This window comes from Monocercomonoides exilis, assembly GCF_001643675.1.
Source record: "Monocercomonoides exilis strain PA203 chromosome Unknown scaffold14-1859848, whole genome shotgun sequence".
Lineage (NCBI taxonomy): Eukaryota > Preaxostyla > Oxymonadida > Polymastigidae > Monocercomonoides > Monocercomonoides exilis.
Window position 1 is genome coordinate 367,300 of NW_027150559.1, and position 22,357 is coordinate 389,656.

A 22,357-nucleotide genomic window follows, 5' to 3' on the forward strand; every position below is an offset into this window, starting at 1 on the left:
TGCAAAAAAAGCTTGAAAGTCCGTATTTTCCCCCAAATACACAATCCGAAAATTTCGTTGGAAATATATTGTTTTGAAAAATAATTCCAAATTTAGTATTATTACTGGTATTCAATTTGAAAAAAATTGAGTTAACAAAAAATTCTTCTTTGTGTTTTGACGAGAAACTTTTCTTTACAATGAGGGGTTAAGCAATTCTAAAAATTATGTGAAACTTTATTTATTAATGTTTTTTTTATAATATGAGAAAAAGAAAAAGAAAAAACTTTTTTGTTTTCCAAAATGATTTATTTGGGAAAAAATTTATTTGAGGGTTAGATCTAAAACATGTGCTCCATTCCAGTTAATCCTGAGAGATATCAGAATTATAGTTTTTTCTTGAGCGATAAATTAGATGCAGAGCGTTTTAGAACTATTTTATCGAATGAAATAAGTGAATTAACATCACTTTCAGATCTTTACAAAAAGGAAACTGATCTGTTTCAACAACAAGCAATAGAAAAAAGAAAATTATTACAAACGAAGGTGCACGCATTATATATTAGTTTTAACACGAAAATTTAAGAATATTTATTTTTTTATATTTTTTTATTTCAGACTTTAGCTCAAACTGTTAATGTTGAAAATTTTCAAAGGGGAAATGTCTCTAAATCTAGACCTCTTACACCGTTTACACTTGAAATTTGCTTAAGTTTAGCAAAAACTTTATCAAAATCATTACCATCTGAAGTTATGAATTGCTTGAATGACATATGCAAAGCTCTTGAAAGATTAGCTCCTTGCCAGCTACCACCATCAGCTTTACCACAGTATAAATTAATTGAAGATCTTATAACAGCATCAAAAACAAACAATGATATGCAAATTCAAATCGTGCCAATGTTGCTTTCATTATCACTTTCAAGTGGAAGATTGAGATATGCTTTACGCGCAGCAAATGAATTTCTAAGGCTTAGTGGTGGAATGTCATCTTTGTTTCCATTATTTGCAAAGAGTCATCTCCATTCAAATAAGGATAATATTGCAGAACAAAACAAAAAACCTTTATCAATATCTCAACTTCGCAGAGCAATGAATAAAGTTTGGAAATTCTGTGTTGAATATCACAGACCTATTATTCCAAATGTCTTTGATTCGAAGGACATGTCAAAAATTGATATTTCGATAAGTTCCGGCGAAGGAGAAGTTTCGATAGAGAAAGTGCTTTGTGCAGCTTATGATGGAAAATACATTTATGTATTAAATTCTATGGGCCTTCTTCGTCGCATCGGATCTGGCAATTTTGAAACAATGAAAGGAAAAGAATATCTACTGAAAAATGTTTCTGAAAAGGATAATCAAAATTTCGGTTGTTTTGATCTGAAGAAACAGAACTATATTTTGAAAAATCCACAAGAAGATTCAAGAATAATTGGTATCGCATACCCTTCCAGGGCTCTTATCGTAGTACACAGAACAGTTCTAATAAACAACCAACAGTTTAAACATGAAGCACATCGGTTGAAGGAAAATGTGAAGCTTGGAATGGAGTGGAAAGAAGAAGATTGCATGATGAGCGTATTTATGGGAGAAAGATTGGAGCACAGTCATTTGGTGTTTGGAAGATGCCCCCATCAAGCAACTGAAGAGAATGAAAGAAACGTTTCGAAGAAGGATCAGCAACAGAACAGTAAACGAGTGTACATTGATATTCCTGATATATACAATGAAGTTGAAGTTCTAAGTGGTACATTTGAGTTTGTAAGAAATGAGTTGCGAAAGAAAATGCTTATGGGAGGAGAAACAGACATCGATTCACCGAGTGCTTCAAACGATAAAACTTCAGCAAATAATTCTTTGTCAAAATCAATGAAATCATCTGAAAGTGATGCGCTGAACAATAATGAACAAGCAAATCAGACAAAGGAAGAATCATCTGACGAATCTAGCTCAGATATTGATTTTGAAGAAACGGATGACTCCGAAGAAGAAGAAGATTGTGGTGACATTTTGACTTCTTCAAAGAAGAAATTTAAAAGCACAAAGCAGAAGAAATCTGAATTCATATCTGCAGAGAGTCTGAAGCAAAATGGAATGAAAGAGATGGCAGTATTCATAAGCGATGGGCAATACATATACCGTGTTTCCACACTCGTACACAACGAAAACGAGCACATGAGTTTTCTTCTCATTCATGTGTACGATCCATCGTCTGCCACGTCAACTACATGGCCTATTATTCGGCGTCATATTGTCAACACTTCTTTCAATAACATTCGTGTAAGATGTTCCGACTGCGGATCGAGCATTGATACAAGCAGGAACTATCCTTTTTACATAAACGATTCAAACTGCAATCATTGTAACCTACAAGATTATAAGCAGCGCATTCTTTGCCAAAAATGCGCCACGTCTGGTTGTTATGCGGACGGCTTTTACGAACGCAATGCATCGCATGCAGTGAAAATTTCAAGAGCAAATTTTGTTAATTTTACATTTAATGACTTGAATAATGGTAGCTGTTTTGCAGCTGGAAGAAGCTTGGCTGTTCGGCTGGATAATATCTCCAATGACCTTGTGGTGTTTGATTTATGGGAAACACTTGAAGAAGACGGAACCCCTTCTTTCAGCAGAAGAACCCAACAAAATACTGCTTTTAGAAACAAAACAGACGGAGAAAATAAAAAAGGAAAGTCGAAGTCAAAAGCAATGCGAAAGAATGAAGAAGACAACGAAGATGAATCTTCATCTGATTCCGATCCATTTGCAGAATATGATTTAGAAATGGAAAGCAGAAAGCGCAAATCTGAAGAAAACGATGATGAAGAAGAGGACGAAGAAGACCAGATGAGCTCAAATTATGATGAGCACGTTTGCAAAACAGCAGCGTGCACACCTTTGATTGATAAGCTTGAAGGCTTTCTTTTATTCGATCGAGCGTCGAACGAGTTGTTTGTTAAATCGAGAAGTATGATGAATTTAACTTATCATGACTGCGGGATTGTTCCGTCGCTTCCATATGACCACAATGATCAGACATGGATGTATTTGAACGACGAAAAGAAGGAAACAAAAGATGAAGAAGAGAAAGAGAAAACAAGAAAAGCCAATAACAATGAGAAAGAGAAAGTTACTTATTTAACCCTTCTTTTTGAGATAGAGAGGGCAATTAACGCACTGAAGACTACCTCTGATGCAGATGAAGCGAAAAAAATAGAGTCATATGCACTTTGCTTAATGGGACTGGCATTGTTTATGAAGTGTGAAGAGCTTAATATTTCCCAAGTGTGCAAGACAGGAGCACACATTCCAGATGAATGTGCTCTTACACCGTATGTGCCGTTTGCTGTAGATTTGTCTGGTGAATTATTTGACATTCTTTCTCTGTCCATAAAGTGGCTGTCAAAGGCATTTTCAACAATAGACGACGAAAATAGCATATCAGTGAAATTGAACAGTACGACAGATTCTCCAGCTTCTTTCCCTTCGATGCTTTCTTCCTCTATTTATTCTGCATTGTCTTCTGTGCTGACAATTGCACAGACGAATATTCACTATGCAGGCCACAGCACTGTGCCAATAAACGAGACAGGATTTGTGAATCCTCAAAAGAACAGGCTTATCGAAAGCGTCGAGAGCCTTCTTTCGAAGAACAAGAAAAATTCAAGTCGCATCAGCAAAATGGCGGAAAAGCTGAAGAGCGAAATCAAACCATCATCTGCATGCTATTTGCAGCAGTCTGCCTTGAGAAGTACGACGAAAGAGATTGAACTTTGGCAGCAGGCGTCGAACGATATTGTTGCTTCTGCTACAAAAATTGTATTGCTTACAACGTTAGAGTTCAATTCATCGAGTGAATCTTTGAAGTACATATCTGATATTCTTTCACACGAACAGAGTAAATCGACACTCGGTTCATCCGATGAAACATCCGGTTTAATGGGAAGCGAGTGCTCTTCTTCTGCATCTGCATCTGTATCTGCATCCGCATCTGCATCTGCATCTGCATCCGCATGTGCATCTGCATCCAAAATAGTTATTGGCAGCAATTCATTAGACAAGAAATCAGCTTCTGATTATGCTGTTCGCCAGCTGGAGGCGATGCTTTATCCTCTTCGCTCAAAACTCGAGAATTTGATGCTTTGGATGCTTTCTGAACCCAAAAGGGATGCGTTGGCTCCACTTCCTTCATTCAAGATTCCAAATGCACAGGGAGCTGATGCAATGCTCTTGCAAACGGTGTCTGAGGCATTTGGAACAGGTACTAATTCAAAGATAACAAGAGAAGCAATCGATCTGATTGACAGAAGGAAAGGAGGGTGGGCTCATAGGAAAAATTTGATTGTTTTCTGGGACGCTGTGCTGAAAATGGAGCATAAGCAATCAGTTTCAATGCTCTTAAATACCATCAGAAAGAGCAATCCTTCAATGGGTGGAATGTTAAGCAGCAGCGAGCAGGAAACAAAATCTGAGGATGAAAAAGAAATGAAACCATCTTCAAAAGAGGCGGAAGCTGCGGATACTCTTTCCTTTAAAACGGACAGAGCGAATGAGGATGAAGATTCAGCTCGAAAATTCTTGTCACTCTTTCAAGGGATGCTCTTCTCATTGTTTTATCACACAAAAAGAGAGAACAAGGAACAGGACCAATCTGCAAGCGGAGGAGTAAGCAAAAATAAACTAACAAATGCAAATGAAGCAGATGTGAACAAAGAGATGCCGGAAGATGTTGATGCATCGTTCAACAAAGTTTTCCCATATTTCGTCCATTATGCGTCTCAGCTTCTAACTCTTTCTTCAGATCTTCTTGATTCAGGCATAAATGAGCTCTGCAGAATACGATATGAAAGGATACAGCTTATGAAGAAAAGAGTGAAATCAGAAGAAATGCCTGATAACCTCGGTTGCAGCTTCACTTCAACAGAAATTGATGATATTCTGATCGTTCTGAAAAAGTCAAGTGTTGGTACGTTGTGTCAATCGTTGATTTTGTTGCTGTCGCTCATCACTTCAAACTCGCCGTCAGTTGCTTCTCTCATGGTCAAGCCTGTTTCTCGTTTTCTTTCGTCTTACAATAAATTCTTGAATGCATTGCTTGGGAAAGACAACGAAATGAATTTTTCAGACAGCGACTCAGAGAGCATTAATGAGATTAGCAATGCTTTTGCAAAGCGTAAGTCAGATGAACTGAGCCATTCAGAACTTGCTGTCTTGAAAAAAGTTACTCAGTCAATAAGTGCACCTAAGCCAACTCGCATAGAAACGAGACATCCATATGACAACGATCAGGATTGGAAGAAAACTGTGAAGGTGGATGAAGCTGTTGGATACAAGTTGCACTTCAATACAAAATGCGAGACAGAAAATAAGTACGATTGGATTCGAGTATTTGAGGTTGTGCAAAAGCCGAATGGCAAAGATGGAGAAGGCAGGGAACTGATGATGTGCACTGGAACCAACTTTCCAAAGAAAGACGTTCTTCTTATGAAAAAAGGCTTGGTTTTCCAATTTCACTCTGATGGAAGTGGTGTTGAGTGGGGCATAGAAATCGATGTGACACCAATAATGGGAGACAAAAAGGTTGTGTCCGAATGGTACGTCCAATTGAGCTATGAAATTGCGCAAATTCTGTCACTCTGCTTGAAGTGTATATGCAAGTTCGGCGTTGGAGAAAGCGCAAAAAGGGCGCATTTGAAAGGAGAAAAAGAGGAAGAAGAAGAAGACGACGACGAAAATGCAAATAAAAAAACCGAAACTGAACCTTCTGATAAACCAGACGAGTCAACTGGCCAAGAAGAGGAAACGAATTCAGATTCTGATGATCATTCATCCGAAGAAAGCTCACACTCCAGCCAAAATAATAACTCTGAAGGGAAGGACAAGGGAAAGGAAGAAAGTGCATCACTCTTCAGAACGTCTTACACAGACATCAATTTACTTTTGGAGCAGATGCGTATTGGCTCAAAAGTGAAAGGCAGATGGGAGAATGGAAGATGGCTGTGCTATGAAGATCCGTCCTCCTCTGCAAAGTCCAATCTGCGTGTTTACGTGTACGGCAAAAACGAGCTGGAAATCTGGGAAGGTTCTTTCTGCAGATCTGCGTTGCTTCTTCCTGAGGTTCAAGAAGCATGCGCAAGGCAACTATTTAGCAGAGGAGTTTCAGAGGCTGTTATTCAGTCTGTCGAAGCGGCATCGTCTTTGCTAAATAAAAACCTTTCAGTTTCTGTCGCAAAAGAATATGTCTCATCAATTGTCAAACAAGAACAATTTCTCGAAGGGAGTCGTTTGTGTGCTGAATCGATGCTTCTGAAGGAGATACTTACAATGCCCGACTCCATCATTACAAGTTCATTGGATCTTGTTCGTGATTCAGTGAAAATAGCAGCACCTGCTTTAAAACTTCCTGAGCAGGCTAATTGCGACACTCCTTCAACAGAACTTACTGCAAAATTGCTGATCAACAGTCTTCTCTTTGGCCCTTCTCAAACAGAAAAGCTAAAGTCAAATTACTCAAAATTGACTTCTCTCCCAACATTTGTGCCAGGCGAGCAGTTGGTCGATACGCTTTCTCTTGCTCAACCACCATTCCCAATGGGATCTCAGACAAAAGCAGCAGGAATGGAACTTCTGGGAATTGTTCTGGGAACAGTTCTTGCAGTTAGTTCGGCTGCATTAAAAGGAGCACTCGAACTCGCAAGAGATATGAGCAAGAAACTTGCGGAGAAATTTAAAGCTGCTAAAGGATCCGGAGATTTTGTATCCTCACAAACTGCGAAGGTAATGATTCCACGCCAACAAATAGATACGAACTTAATTAGAGTGTGGAGAGGATGCACGTCTGTTGTCGCTTCGCTTATCAGAGGATCACAAGATAAGAAGGGTCCAGTACTTAGCATTTTACTCGAAGAAATAAGGAGGCGAAGCTTCTTACTGATTAACAGTTGTAGATTCGACGGATTGCGTGTGATCAAAGAAGCCACAACCTCCTTTGAAGCACAGCCACCTACTGTTTCAGCAGCAATTTCGATATCACAGCTTGGGGCAAATAAATCCAATACAGAAAAGACCGGAACACTTCAATTGTCAGCCTCTGATCTTTCTCAAGTGCTGCTATTTTTGAGGGAAGTGTCATCAGTTCAGTTCATCAGGAGTGTTCTATTTTGGCGTTTGGCAGCAAGAACAAAGACGCATTCGTTGCATCAAATCGCACACATTCTCGAAAAAGAGGATCAAAAATTCAATGGCTCTGCAGATACGTTGGCTTCATTGCTTTCGCCAATGTATCTAACAGTTTCAAATATCCCTCTTTATCAATCATTGTCGCAAATGATTTCCGAGAGCCAGGTTGGTTCACTCACCGAAGGTTTAGAATGTTCAGGCGATATGCTTTGTTCTTCTGTGAATACTGCGCTTTTCGAAGTTGGAAAGTCGTTGTTATATCAGTTGGAGAATTCTTCATGCTTGGTTGATGAGATTTGGTTGATTGTCAATGCTCAATGCGATGGCACAGAGAATTCGAAGAAAGATGCAATTTCTTCGATGGGAAATATCAATCCTTACATTCATGTGGCAGGTGAAGCCTTGGTTGTAAGATGTCATGAATTGATTGCCATTTTGGCTTCAATAAACTCAATTGTTGGCATTCTAGTGAATAAGACGAATCAATGTTTGTTCAAATCAACCAAGAATAATGATACAGCTGATGCTGAAAATGATTTCTCAAACATTTCCATTCTTAAATTGTTGCATTTAATCAAAAAGATTGCTTCGCTTAACGATATTGGACTGCCTGAAGTTAAACGACTTCGGATTTCTGCATTTTCTTTGCTAAAAATCATAGTAACTGAGTTACTGCTACCTGAAATGCATGAATCAAACACTTCATCAGAAAGCATTTCAAATGACAGTTTCAACGCAGAAGAGGTGTTTAATTCAAACTGGGAGAAGTTATTCAATGAAACTCAACTCGGTGCTATCGAAGTGCTCAAGTTTTGTTTGAGAATGGCATCTGAAGAAATGAAAATTGACAAGACTGAAAGATCAGCACAGCTCAAAAATTTGCTTTTAAGACGAAAGGCTTCTGAAGAAAGCAATTCTTCTGCTTCTTTTTTGTCCTCATCTTTATTGCTTCCACCTATCGATGATTCGTATGCCTTAACTGTTGCATCATTTATTGGCAGTTTAGTTTTTTGCGCACTTAACACCATGGTGGCTTCTTATTCAACTGTTGCCGATGATTCTGATGCAAAGGAATTAGAAGGGAAGAGAAAACAATCATTCATTGCATTGTATAGTGCGCTCGACGCAAACTGCTATCGGGACATAGCGTTACTAACGCTGTTTGGTACACCACGCATTCAGCGAATTGCAATTCAAACGTTATCTTTGCTTCTTCGGTATCATTCTGGACCAGTTGAAATTGAGATTCAAGATATGAAGATTAATCCACTAGATGTTCTTCTTCTTCTGTCAAACTTAACAATTTTTGGAAGAATGAAAGACACCGTGAAAGATTATCATCTATTTGACCCAACAAATAAAAAAGAATTGCGCAGAATCAAAGATAGTTCTGACGCACTATCAATTCTTACACAAGTTTTAGTTTCTTCAACATGCTTTTCAGCCGCTAATGCGATTGGTAGCGTTGTTCCAAAGGTCTTTCCCACAATGGCAGATCCAGAGGAGGTTATACCAAAAGAAAATACAACAACAGGGCTCCAAAATGAAGCAAAAAAGAATTTTTCGATACATCCTACAGATTTTCCGTTGTATGCTTCTCAAATGTCTGTTCTGAAATCACCAGCATTCCTTGAAGCTATTCAAAAAACATACAACTTTAATGATGAAATCATGAAAGTTGGAAAACTGTGGATTGATGAGTTGTTCCATAACTTCGAAAAATTCAGTGAGTGTCAAATGGAAACTCAACTGGAAGAAAAAGCCACAAAAGAAAATCAGCCTGTAAGCATGTCAGACGGACAGATGTTATCTGAGAGCAAAGACTCACCTGTGAATAAAACGTTAAAGCAAGATGAGCATCACACAGAAATTGATAAGAGTCAAAATGGAGATGGTATCAAAGAAAGCACACATGACTCCGATTCTTTGTCAATGTCATTCCCTGCTAAATATCACGAGAAAAATAATCCTCTGATTACTATGTTCGAAAACTCACATTTATTTATGACTCCTCAATTGGACCTTCATCTTCCAACTATACTTAATCTACAAGATCATCTAAGCGGTTTATTCAGTTCGTTACATCATAATCAACGGAATAATTCTGCTTCCACATTAGCTGATCAACTTGCTTCACAATCATCCATTCTCTCACCTACATCACCTAGAAATACCTCAAACCTTCTACATCCACCCTCTATGGATTTCAATAGCTGGGCATCACGCAGTTCAACAAGTTCTCCCATTGAAGAGACAGAAGATTTGATCCCATCTATCACATTGTTTATTAAGGCCTGCACGCAATTCCTTAATCATCCGCTACGGTTGGTTCCAATTGAGGAAGTACAGTCGCTTGAGCGATGTGCTTCAGAAGCATTGCGCTCTCTGGCGATGATCAGCTTCGACAGCATCTCAGCGTATAAATTTCTTGTGCAGCATAGCAAATATCCAAGCGGTGCTTCTATCATCGAACAGCTTGCTTCAAGACGGATTAAAGGAGCTCAACGAGTCAGGGAGAAGTTGATGGAAGCTGTGAAAGACCTTCCAAAGACGTTGAGAAACACATATCTTTGGCTGCAAAACTTGGATGAAGGAACATCGAGCAGCGAAATGGAAGAAACTTGCAACAAGAATTGCACAGTTGAAATGCAGAATCTACCAAAGCTGATCGAACAATCAGCTGCTTTGAAAGTTCTTGGCTTGGACGTCGACAGCGAAGCTGATGTTGGTCTGAATGTCGAAATCAAAGTGCAGGATGGTTCATTGAAAGCCACGACAGGAGTTATTGTTGACATCTGGAAGGAAAGTGGACTTTGCTTGGTGTCTTTTGATCAGTCTCCAGAGCTTAAACTCGTTCCCATCAAAGCTTTGGCTCTTCTTTCACAAGAATCATCAATTAGCAATCAAGACATGATATTGACTGATGCACTAAGGAAAATTCATAAAGGTTGCATCCAAATGTCTCAAAAGCAATCTGGAGAAAATTCATCAGAAAATGTTCCATTGCTGTTTGGAAATGCCACTTTTCAGGTTACGAAGCAGTTGAATGAGCTATACAACAAACAAGTGAAAACATACATGCATTATTCAAATAGTGAATCATCTTCATCTCTGTCATTGCAAAATGGTGATGCTAAAAAAGATGTAGCTGACGAAGAAAAAGATGTGCAATTTACAGATGAGCAGAGGGTTATGACATCTGCATTGCTTGTGCTTTCACGCATTCGCTGTGATGTCATGAAAGTTATAAACCGAATTGTTACCTTTGGAAAAGAAGAGTTGAATTGCTCCTCAGCTGCACAGAGTGGCTTGAATGAGTTGGATTCAATGGTAGCATCTGTTGTGCAAATGGCCTCACATGGCACTGTGAATGAAGCAAAAACAGTCACAAATAAACGGGCATTAATGCTTGAAAAGGTTCTGTGTTCTACAGATTATACTCAAAATCCAAATGAAAATGACAAAGATGGATCTTCTTCAGCATCATCTTCAAAATCGTCTATTGAGCCTACATCTGTAAATGATATATATCTCAGATGTTGGACAGATTCATTCCATAAGAAAGTGACGACTGTTTGCTTCTGGATATGCCCGAAGTGCTTCGTTGCAGGTATTGCGGTGTGCTCATGTGGACGTGAATTGAAGTCACCAGCTGAACTAATTAACCCGAAAGAGTTTAAGTGCTCTGCATGCAAAAAGGTGCAGCCACTAAGCACACAAAAAGATATGTGCGGATGTCATGGTAAGACAAGTGCGTACTTACAGCATCAACACTTCTTTGCTATTGTTAACAAGGAAGAGATGGAGCTGATCTATTGTCAAACCAAAAAACAGAAAGAAGACACATTCGTGCCGCTGCTGCATTGCCGCAAGACTGGGGTGGTCAGAGTTGCTACAGACAATGAAAAGATGCTGAGGATTACTTGCCCTGGCAGCCACTTGAAAAAGTCAACAAGTGATGCTGATTCGTCCAACTTGCCATTTACTCCTATCATGGATTTAGCCACAACAAACCTTGAACATAGCAATATAATAAATGCAATTATCAATCAACCAGATGTTCCGTTGACTGCATTTAAGCACCCGAAGCTCCCAATTGAACCGCATGTTTTCTTTAATAGTAAAGATCACAGCGATGTTAAGGAATCATTTGAAAACTCAAAGAAAAAATATAAGAGTATTTTGAAAGAGCTAAAGAGAATCCAGAAGAGAATTGTTAAAACAGAAAATAATAATAATTCAGACAATACAAACACCAGAAATACTAGTTCGTCGTCGTCATCATCATCATCTTCTTCTTCTTCACAATCAAGTACATATGAAAAAGATCTTTCTCAGATTCTTGCAGAGGATAGCATTAAGATTGATGATGACCTCCTTTCGTTAAATGAAGAAGACGAAGATTCAAATGTCGTTTGCGCTACAAACGAGGAATTTTCTGATTGTACTTGGGAATTGCTTCCGGTATTCTTTATGACAGAAAACAAATATCCACTAAATCGTTTGGCTTCTCTGGATCATCTAAAAACAATAGCATCAGATTTTTCATTCAGCAAGTATTTGAAAAGTGCCAGAGATTGCATATGCGAGTCGATTTTTGATAAGCAATACTTCAGAAATGTTACAAGTCTTCTGAAGCGTGTGTTTGAGCATCCAGTTTTTAACGCTGATATTTTACAATTAGAATCAATTTTCAATATTGGCGCCTCGCAAGGCTTCAAGGTTGATTTTTCAATGATCCATCCTGCTGTGAGTGCAGCGATGATAGCGGCTGCTGCAGTGAAGAAAGGAGAGCGTGTTCTTCTTGTTGGAAGCGATGCCTTTGTGATGTCCTCAATTTTGTCGAAGCTAATTCGACCAGGAGGGATTGTGGTGCAATCAGCGGGGAATGAAAATGTATATATTCAACAAAGATCTTATCAAAATCGCAGTAACGTAAATGCCAAGAGGCTCAATGAATTGGAAATAGAAAAGCAACTGAAACTTTTAAATGATCGACCCGAACCAACGTCATCATGCTCTTCGCCACTTTCACCAAAACAGCCATTGTCCGAACTTTCTCCTTCTGGAGCATCAGAAAAGATCAGCAAGAGCAAGTATTCTTTGGCTTGCTATGATATGTTTAAAGATGATGACATCACACCGCTTAATGTCTTTCACACTAAAGCCGATGCCATGCAACTGCCTCCTTCATTATATGCGTTTGATGTTATCATTTCAGCAAGCAAATTCGATTCTCGCTATCTTCTCAGCCTTATTGCTCTTCTGGACCAACACAATCCTTCTTCAAGAATTATTTATCCGGACATTGAAGAGATGAAAGTTTGCCAGGTTACGCTACGAAGCAAAAGGCCAAGAATTTCGAAGTTTGCACAGCTTCAATCGGAAGATGAGCTGAAAGCATTGCCTCTCTGCACTGAGGAGTCGGATCAGAGGCATCCGTATCGGGATTGCTTGCCAGTTGGAAATATGCCTTTTAGAGGAAATGATCACGAGCTTCCGTTTTTGTATCAGGAAGACACAATGAAGGAAATGACGATTGATCTCGCAAAGAGAGCGATAACATATTTATGTGAAAAAATTCCTGTGGTTGAACTGAAGCAGCCATTAACTTTTGATAAAGTATTTCCTGATTCATTGAAGCAGGTCTCTCTTGATTACTCAAGCACTGGGAGGGCTGAGGCGTTATGGTCTTCAATTCAATGCATGCAGTTTGGCATGTGCACTAAACATTCTGGACCGCATGTGGGCATTTATCACAACTATCGCCAAACAGTTGAACATATCAGAAGACGAGCAAAAGAATCAAAAGAAAAAGAAAACTTAGAAAAAGAGGAAAATAAATTTACCAGTTTGTTACCTGCGGCTATTGCAAAGCGATATCCTCTATCGATAAAATCTTGTTTTGCTGAACAATTTCCTGAACGCTACGAGAAAGCGCAGGAACTTGCAGACAGAATCGATAGCGAAGAGGCAATTGTGGAATATGAAGGCGTTAAGTGCGAGTTAAGTCGGTCAAACATGGAAAGGGCAGAAATGATAGGGGAGAAGTATGGCTCCATTTTATCTATGAATTGCAGCTGCTGCGGCGTCAGTTTCGGTGGGTGGTGCATCTGCCTACCGTGCAAATGCTTCTGCCACAACCACAAAACAAAAAAGGAAGTGGTGAACATTCAGCGCATGCGAAAGAAAGGGCGCGCATCTTGGAAAGAAAAAGGGCAAGCTGACTTAAGCAATGTTGATCCATCGATGAAGTCGATGCTGTCGGTTGGCGAGCATTATTACTCAAATGCATTCTGCGACTGCTCTGAGGGAGTTGACAACATGCCACAGGCGTGGAAGTGCAACTTGAATCTATGTTCTAAATACGAAATTGGAAATATTAGCAAACATTCCACAGATTATGAAGGGACATCTTCTTCTTCTTCTTCCTATTCTTCTTCTTCTTCTTCTTCTTCTTCCTCTTCCTCCTCCTCCTCCTCCTCCTCTTCTTCTTCTTCAAACAAAACGGTCCAGTCAAATGAGAATTCTTCATTGTCGATTGCTGAGCCAATGTGGATTTGCCCATCGATGGAGATATTTGCTCCAGATTTCATAAACACAGAGGAGGCAATGGAGCTGAGCCGCCTTGGAAAAGATGTCATCTTTATGGGATTGAAAGTGTACGAAGATTATGATGAAGAAATATTTTATCACACAACTCCGAAAGATGAGATTTTTAACGTTGTTGGCCAGCCATTCGAACAGGAAAAGGAAGCATTGTTCGAGTTGTTTGAATTGAAAAGAAAGAAGAGAATCAGCGAAAAATGGGCAAATGATTGGAATGAGATGAGCTCAGCTGTTAGCTCCAAAGAAATGAAAGAAAAGACCTCATCGAGCTCTGATTCAGAGAAAATGGAAGTTGACTTTAGTGGAAAGAAGGAAGACGATGAAGAAGAAAAAGAAAGAAAGCCTATTTGCTCTTCATCGTCATCTTCATCTTCATCGTCGTCGTCGTCGTCATCATCATCTTCTTCTTCTTCTTCTATTCTTTCGTCAATCAATAAGGCAACAATTTCAAAGTGCAAATCATTGTTTTCGCTGATGTTTTCTCATTCATTCATAAAAGCAAATGCTGAGCATTTGGAACTTGAAGAAAAGAAGGGCGAAGAAGAGTGGCGAGAGCAGACAGAAGAAAATGAAGATGAAAGCACCGAAGAAGAATCCGAAGCTGCTCTGGAAGAAAAAGAATGCAGCAACGATGAATCTGATAAGATTGAAGATATCGAAAAAGAAGAGGAATACAGTGAAAGCGAAGAAAATGCTAATGAAATGGAAGTGAAAAGGGACAAAGACGACGAAGATGATAAAGAATCCATTGACACTTCATCAAGCGAGTTGGAAGAGGAAGAAGAAATGTCTTCTGATGAAGATTCTCTTTCTGGTGCTTCATTGCTTGCTAGCACCAGCCGCAAGAAGCATCGGAAGAAAAGAAACTATCGGCGCTGTGTTGGGCTACGGAGCAAAGGCTTTAGGAGGTTTTATGATGGTGGAGAACGTCTTTTAGGAGGAATGGAATCAGATTTAGATTCAGATTCAGATATGCTTGATTTGTTTTCCAATTGCAGTGATTCGGATAGTGTGTCTATAAGCACATCAGTTTCAAGCGATTCATCTGACTCGGCAGATGATAAAGGAGATCAAGATAATGTAAATACTGGTCTCGCATTCTTATTTGAAGAAGATTCTGATAAACCTGCATCTTCAGGTTCCAATAACAATTCTAATATTGATGACTTCTTGACAGATTCATCGAGTGAAGACAGCGATAGCGACAGTGATAGTGACAGCGATGAAGATGATGATAGCTATAGTAGCGACGGTAGCAGTAGCAGCAGCTCAAGAATAAATGATTCAGATGATTCGTCAGATAACTCTGCTGATAGGCTAATGAAACTGAAAAACATGTTCAATAAAAAGAAGGAGAAACTGAAGAGTGTTATTAGTTCATTAAAACAGCAAAAGCAAAATATAAAGCACTCTTCGGCAGCGTCCAGGAAAAAGGAAGACGAAAGAGAAGTTGAGGATGTTGAACCCCAAAACTTGGAAACATCACTTTTGGTTGACAAATGCAAATTGCCTTATGCTTCCTCTTACAGTGGGACGGTTCTAAAAGAAGACGTTAAAGTTTTGGAAACTATTTTGAGCCAGTCTGCAGACAGCTCAACCATTTCTGTAACTTCATCGTCATCCTCATCATCCTCATCTTCTTCTTCTGCTTTTGGTGCCCTTCTTGTTCCTCCACCTGAAGTTGCAAAAGAAAAATCGTTAAACGCATCACAATTGTCTTCCTCTGCGAATAAAGTTAAATCCTCAAGTTCTAATTTACCGCCACGTGTTCAGAAAATTGTTTCATTTTATGCAAAAGCAAATGAAGAAGTTCGCACCAATAGTGCATCTTCATCTTCTGCTTCTGCATCGTCCAAAAGTGGACAGCTATCACAGATGGAAAACGAAGAAAGAACTTTTGTCGACTCGCTCTGCGGAATCGATCTCATTAACCGAGTGAAAGATAAAGGCAATGCTTCGTCTTTGATTGCTTCTGTATCACCTGCGACTTCTCCTTCACCAGACGACAGCCCACAAGCAGAACTTTCTGCTATGGATGAAAGACACAGCACTTTGGATCTTAAAAAATTGATTTCTGAGTCATCTGAGGAAGAGGCATTGCATGGTGAATCAAGTGACGCAACGCAAAGCATGCGGAGGAAGATGGATGGGCTTTTGTCAAATTTAACCGATCATCAGGCGGATCGTGAACAAGAATTAACAACACGAAGATGCAGAGGTCATGGTACACAGGAAGATGAGGATGAGGGCGAAGAAGAGGAGGAGGAGGATGAATTATCTGATTTTCTCAGTTCATCTTCTGATGAAAGCGATTCCTCAATTTCTACTGATAGTGATGGGCACTCTATTTCTGCTGGTGAGAATCCGTCTGGAGCTAGCTTATTCCTGAATTCTGCATCATCGCTTTTCAGTGGAAGTTCTGAAAGCAATGGATTGTTTGGCTGGGGCAGATTGGGAAGTGGTGCTGAGTCTGCAGAAGGGTTGATGCTTTCTAACCAGATGTATCAGCTCAGCAAGCCTGATCATGGATTCACAAACCCGAACCCCAAATCAGTGAAGCCAGGGGATGTGTATTTCCTGAAACAGAACATTAAGTTGAACACTCTCCCGATGATGTCTCACATTTCATCGTCTTTAGGCAATTGCACTCTTTCTGATTTATCGTATTGCCCTGCTGTTGTGATCAAATCCGATGGTGTGATGGCCTTCGTAGAGGTATCTGTTGCCTCAGTGGGGCTGATCCAATATTTGTGGGTTCCGATTGAATCGCTTTGTGTTTGTAATATTTTAACTGACGATCCTGAAATTCCGCTGACAAATTCTACTGATTGCTCAAACATTGCTGGAACAAGCTTTGATTCTAGACTGAAAAACAACAAAGTTAAAAAAGAAGCACTGAAAAAGAGAGCGGTGCAACTGTTAATTGCCGAGCACTTTTTATCGCAGCAAGTTGCGAAAGGAATCATTGTTGACTTGATTATCAATGTGCCGAGGAAAGAGAGGTTCCAAGACAAGCTGACCACGCTTATCAATGAATCGACAATGCTTTCATTTCTGAGAAGCGCAATGTTTGGAACGATCTTTCTTGATTTGAGAGCAGAAAAGGAACTTATACAAGGTCGTTCGCCAGCAAACAGCTTCGGGTCAGTTTTTGGTTTGATGAGCAGCTCATCATCTTCCACACAAAATACTTCATTAGAAATTGAAAATTCAACAAGCAGGAATTATGTCAGCGCAAAAAGTGGAGAGGAAGCACTTATTTTGCTGACGCAAAGGTTTGGCTGGTGGATTGCGGATGAGTTTGCCGAGGACAATCTTGGAAATCGGATTGTCGAAGTGCTTTCCTCTGAAGGCAGCTCTGCAATTCAAAGAAACAATTCACCACTGTCATCAAAAGAGAAAGAAAAAGATAAAAAGGCAAGAGGATGGGGAGATGGATGCCTTTCGATGCTTTTGCGCTATCTTCTTTCAACATTGACATCTCCTCGACGTGTAGCTAATGCGATTATCGTATCCGAAAATCAATCTTTGGATGCAATTGTTCCCGAAGAAAATCTTTGGAATGTGGAATCCAGTTGCTCATCTTCTTCGACTTCATCGTCTGCTTTCTCGCCATTCAGCCTTTCTGAATCAGCTGAGACATTAAGTCAAAAGCAGAGAGAAGATATGTGTAAAAGTTTAAGATACCAAAAATCAAAAAATATCAACCTCGATAGTTCCGAGAGTTTTAATAGAAATGCACATGCTGTTCCTGGTTATTCTGTATATCCTTTAGTCAAAGGATCAGACAGCGAGAGTTCAGCAAGTGCAAATTCGTTGAAGAAGATGCTTGTTGTTGAATCGCCTCACAACTATAAGGATAACTCGGATATTACAATGGAACTGACAATTCCGGGTGCAAAGAGCCTTCACTTTGTCTTCGATCGCAGATGCTACACAGAAGGTGGATGTGACAGACTAAAATTTTATGATGCAAAAACAGGAAGAGAGTTGAAAGAGTACTCAGGAAGCGATGGATTTGAAGATTTCACTGCAGAAGGTACTGATAGCGTTACTTTTTCGTTCAAGTCAGATGGGTCAGTAAACTACTGGGGATACAAGTTCTTTGTAATGGAAGGAGAAAGTGCAAAAGGAGTCAAGTCATCAAACGAAACATCTGGAAATTCGCGTAGTGTGGCAATTTCCTCAAGAACACTTAAATGGAACGAGTTCATGAAAGACGCAAAAGAAAGCGGAAATCTTGCAAAGGCATCTTCAGAGAATAGCAGCGCAAGTGACAATAGCAAGGAAGAATCAGCTTTGAAAAAAGTTGAAGAAAAGCAAGCAAAAGCCAGTGAAGGAACACTTGAACTGGTAGCATGGATTCTTCAGCTTCTTCTGTCGCTGCCAACACGAGGCTTCCGCAAATTAGGTAGCTCACAAATAGAATCATCACCTTTTTCGTCTTCGTCTGCCCAAAGCAGCCAAAACGAGCTATTGATAGACTTTTCCCCATTAATTCGTCCTGTTCTGAATCTGACAATTGTGATGACAGTGAAGCATCCAATGCATCATGTATTCTCAACAATACTCTCACAAATGCTTGACAGATGGAGTTATTGCCACAGCAACATACCATCAGCCGAGAAATTGTCAGAAGCTGTTCTTAACAAATCTTCACAAACTTCTCCTGCTTTGGAAAGCTCTTCATCTACTTCATTCCCTCAATCATTTTATTCAGGAGAGATGTGTCTGCGTGGCTTCCCAACGAACTCAGTTGAGGAATATATAAAGTTTGCTGGAATTAAGGCAAAAGAGCCAACAGCAAAAGAAGAAGAAAAAATAAAACAATTGAGAGCAAAATGGGAGGAGAAATTGATCAAAGGAGAGTTGTGTGATGACTTGTCAATATTTAAAGAGGATACGGATGTGTCGATGCCAAGTTCATTTGCGCTGTTGGAGCTGAAGCTTGCAATGCTCAGAGCTTATCATATTTACATGAGAATAAAACATGCTCGCTATGCAGCGGTTAAAATTGCAGAGACAAGGAAGAAAGAAAACGAAGAGAATGAAAAGATTGAAAAGATAAATGAATTAAAGCGAGTGACAAAGACAGAAGATGTGTCTGATTCTGATTATATTCCACAGTTCTTCTGGAGATTTGGATCATATTCATCCATGCTTCAGCAGCTCAATGAACTTATTGAGCTTGCACATTTCTTTACTGAACCTTTGCCAAACCCTACATCCAGACAGACTGTCTCTTCGCAACAGAAGTCTGTTGATTTCACTTCATTTGCCTTGAGAAAATCATTCAGAACTGTCATCTGGAAAGGTGTGCTCGATGCTGTTCGTCGCAGCATTGTGGAGACTCTGCATCCATATGGCAGAGAGGGATACAAGACTAAGATCATACTTCCTGGTGCTAGAAACGTTCGAGCAAAAGTTCTTCATGGCTCAAAAATTGATAGCAATAATAAACATAAGTTATATCTCGGAAACAAAGACTTTGATAATATGGAGGAAAAATCTGTATTTGCTGCTCAAGCATATTCAGAGAATACAAGTAAGTTTTTGCTACGCATTGATACAAATGACAGCCCACCGAAAAAGCCAAATGATTATGGAATAAAATGTTGGATTGAGTTCAAATTTGGCACAGAAGCCGAAGAGTTTATGAAAGCTGTAGATATTGGAATGATTATGAAGAAGCCGTCGGATTATACATCTGAGGATGAGACTGAGCTGATATCTGCGATAGAAAGAGAAACTCAAGTGGGAACGCTGCTTCTTCCGACGATGCGAAGGATAGAAGATATTTATCGCGATGGAAGAGTCTGGAACTTTGGCTTAGATGCCAAGTTGGTTGACACTCTTAACGTTATCATGAACAAGGAACACAAAAAGGCCTGGAAAACTTATGGAGTTGGAGATATCGTTGAAGAAATTGGAGAGCCATTCAAGTTGGATTCTTCTTCTGAAACGCAAAGTCAGCCACTCAGCCAAAATGCCTTGAAAGATGTACTTGCTGGATCTGGTAATGAAGGAAATGACAATAGTTTGCCGCAGTACCAACTGTCCTTATCTCTTTCTCCACCACCTGATTCTCCAAGCCCTAACCCAGCCATCTCTCCTGCATATTCGCCAATATCTCCAACTCAGTATGCTACTCGATCTATATCGCCTCCACCAATGCCAAGAGCACCTCCTCGTCCAGAAGGTCATCCAAGTACCGCATCTTCTCCGTTTTCTTTTAATTCTCCACATTTTCCTCCATCTGCAGTCATGCAACCTTTGCCATCAACCGGACCATTTGCAAGCAGTAATAAAAGAGGTTCGTCTCATGCTCCTCGTGCGTCTTCACCACCACCAATGGCACTTCGCAGTGCTAACTCATTCCCTCAATTTGTTCCTCGTAGCGGAAACCCGTCAGCACTCATATCTCAGCTGGTATCCCCGTATCCTTCTGACTCACCATTTGCTCATCTGCCACTTAGTTCGAGCCCGTTTTTCGAGGAAACTCATCCAGAACACAAACTGTATGTGAACTTACTGGCCGATGAGTTATCATTAACCCCATCAACCTTGTTTTCTTCTCGTGGTAGTCAAGCTACATCTTCATCTTCGGCTCTTCAAGATCCTCTATGTATTCATCCTCTACATGTTCGACTTCAGCTCATCTTCCGGTTGAATGATATTATCTCTTATCTTTTGGATGTTGTGCCAATTACAAAACTCAAATCATCATCAGTAATATTTTCTGCGATTCAATCTGTGCGTTCTCTAATATTCCAGCCAATTAAGCAGCGTATTTGGGATAAATGCATTTCATCTATGCATTTCTCTCAGAATCATCCTCATATCATGGTTAATAGAACAATACGTAAAACAGGAAATAAAGTTCGTAACTCTTTGTACAGCCAAGTGATGCGTGCTTTGGACGTTCATATTGCAAATGGTTCAATTAAATCAGATGACTATGCATATAGAATTGATTTTACAGGAGAAGGAAGCACTGATCAGGGTGGTCCTTATCGTGAATCTTTGTCAGATATGGCTGCTGAGATCCAGGAAATTGACGATGGATCTGATGACAATGGACTGTCGAGCAGTTTAAGAGGCTCAAGCATCAGAACGGATCAATCGTTTGGGCAAGAAAAATCAGGATTTTGTAAAAGATGTAGATTGCCGTTGTTGCGTCCTTCTCCCAATCAAGCTACGAAGACTGGAAGTGAAATGGACTGCTTTATATTAAATGTGTCTAATGATGAAAATTTGTGGAAAACTGGAAAATATCCGCAGAGCTTATCTCTATCGTTATCAAAGAGCGATGAGGAAGCCCGTAGACAAACGATGCCTTCTTCCAAAGTTGCCATGCTGAGGTTCCTTGGCGTGCTTATGGGCATTCATATTTTGACGAAAAATCCGATGAATGTGATGCTTTCATCACTAACATGGAAACACATTGCGAACGAACGTCCACAACTGAGCGATATAGCAAGTGTTGACGAGCAGTTTGCCAGAACGATTCAAACAATTCGATTATGTCGCAACCGCGATGAATTTGAGTGTTATGGTGTGGAGTGGAACGTATTGGGAACGGATGAGGTTCTTGTCGATCTTTCTTCCTTCAATCCACATTCTTCAAATTCTTCATCAGCTCCATCTTGTCATATGCCTGTTGCATTCGAAGATAGATATTCTTATTGTTCTGCTGCTGAATCTTATCGACTTTGGGAAGGAGCGGAAGAAGCAGCTGAAGTGCGACAAGGATTATTGACAATGATTCCTGAAACAATACTATTGCTGTCAACTGGGCGGGAATTGGAAATGCTTGTTTGTGGGGATCCAGAAGTCAAAGTTTCAGATCTTCGCCTCGTCACAGAATTTTCAGGAGGACTTTCGGATGGCGATGAACTTGTTCAGATGTTCTGGGAAATGCTTGAGCGAATGACTAATACTCAAAGGCAGTTGTACTTAAGATTTGTAACTGGGAGAACTCGATTGCCACCGATTGTGGAAGGGAAAGTTCCGTCTCAGTTAAAAATCCGTGTCGAACCCAAGCAAGGTACAGATTCTATCTTCCCAGAAAGTCACACGTGCAATCAATCTCTGGAGTTGCCTCGCTATTCAAGTGTGGATATTATGCTTGAACGATTTGTATATGCAATCACAAATTGTATATCCATTGATACAGATTTTACTGCAGAAGGTGGATATAATGATGAAACTGATGATGCTGAAGATGAAGCTGAAGTTGAATCATCTTTTGATTAAAGTTGATATTGTCATTTAGATTTTTGGAAATATTTTAATTTTTGAATTTTAATTAATAGCAACAAAATGAGAAAATAATTTGATTTTTTTTTTTTTTTGCGTATGTGAAAAGCATTTTATTTGATTTATTTTGTATATGCTTTTATTCATGAAACGTATTTGCGCATTCTTCATCTAATTTGAAAACTTTTTTTTTTCATTGTTATCGCAAGACATTCGTTCATTTCTCTTTATAATTAATATTTTTTGATATAAATATTAAAGAAAAAATCAAACAAATAAAGCATTTGTTCGAAATATGCAATATTCACAAATAGTATTCTGTTTCAGAGCT

General features: G+C 39.5%; 1 protein-coding gene across 1 annotated transcript; it reads left to right on the forward strand.

Moving 5' to 3' along the window:
- The first annotated feature begins 316 nt into the window (after positions 1-316).
- On the forward strand, positions 317-22,306 carry MONOS_4223 (putative E3 ubiquitin-protein ligase HERC2). The gene is made up of 3 exons (XM_067874280.1): positions 317-525; positions 598-7,645; positions 7,820-22,306. Exons 1-3 carry the CDS (start codon positions 328-330, stop codon positions 22,021-22,023), a joined length of 21,450 nt encoding a protein of 7,149 aa, XP_067730258.1. The 5' UTR covers positions 317-327; the 3' UTR covers positions 22,024-22,306.
- The last annotated feature ends 51 nt before the right edge of the window (positions 22,307-22,357 follow it).

Excerpts from the sequence above, each read along its gene's own strand:
- MONOS_4223 (XM_067874280.1), top strand. The coding sequence starts at position 328 with ATGTGCTCCATTCCAGTTAATCCTGAGAGATATCAGAATTATAGTTTT. Across the intron at positions 526-597 it reads GAAAATTATTACAAACGAAG|ACTTTAGCTCAAACTGTTAA; the intron begins GTGCACGCATTA and ends TTTTTATTTCAG. Across the intron at positions 7,646-7,819 it reads AGTGAATAAGACGAATCAAT|TAACTGAGTTACTGCTACCT; the intron begins GTTTGTTCAAAT and ends TAAAAATCATAG.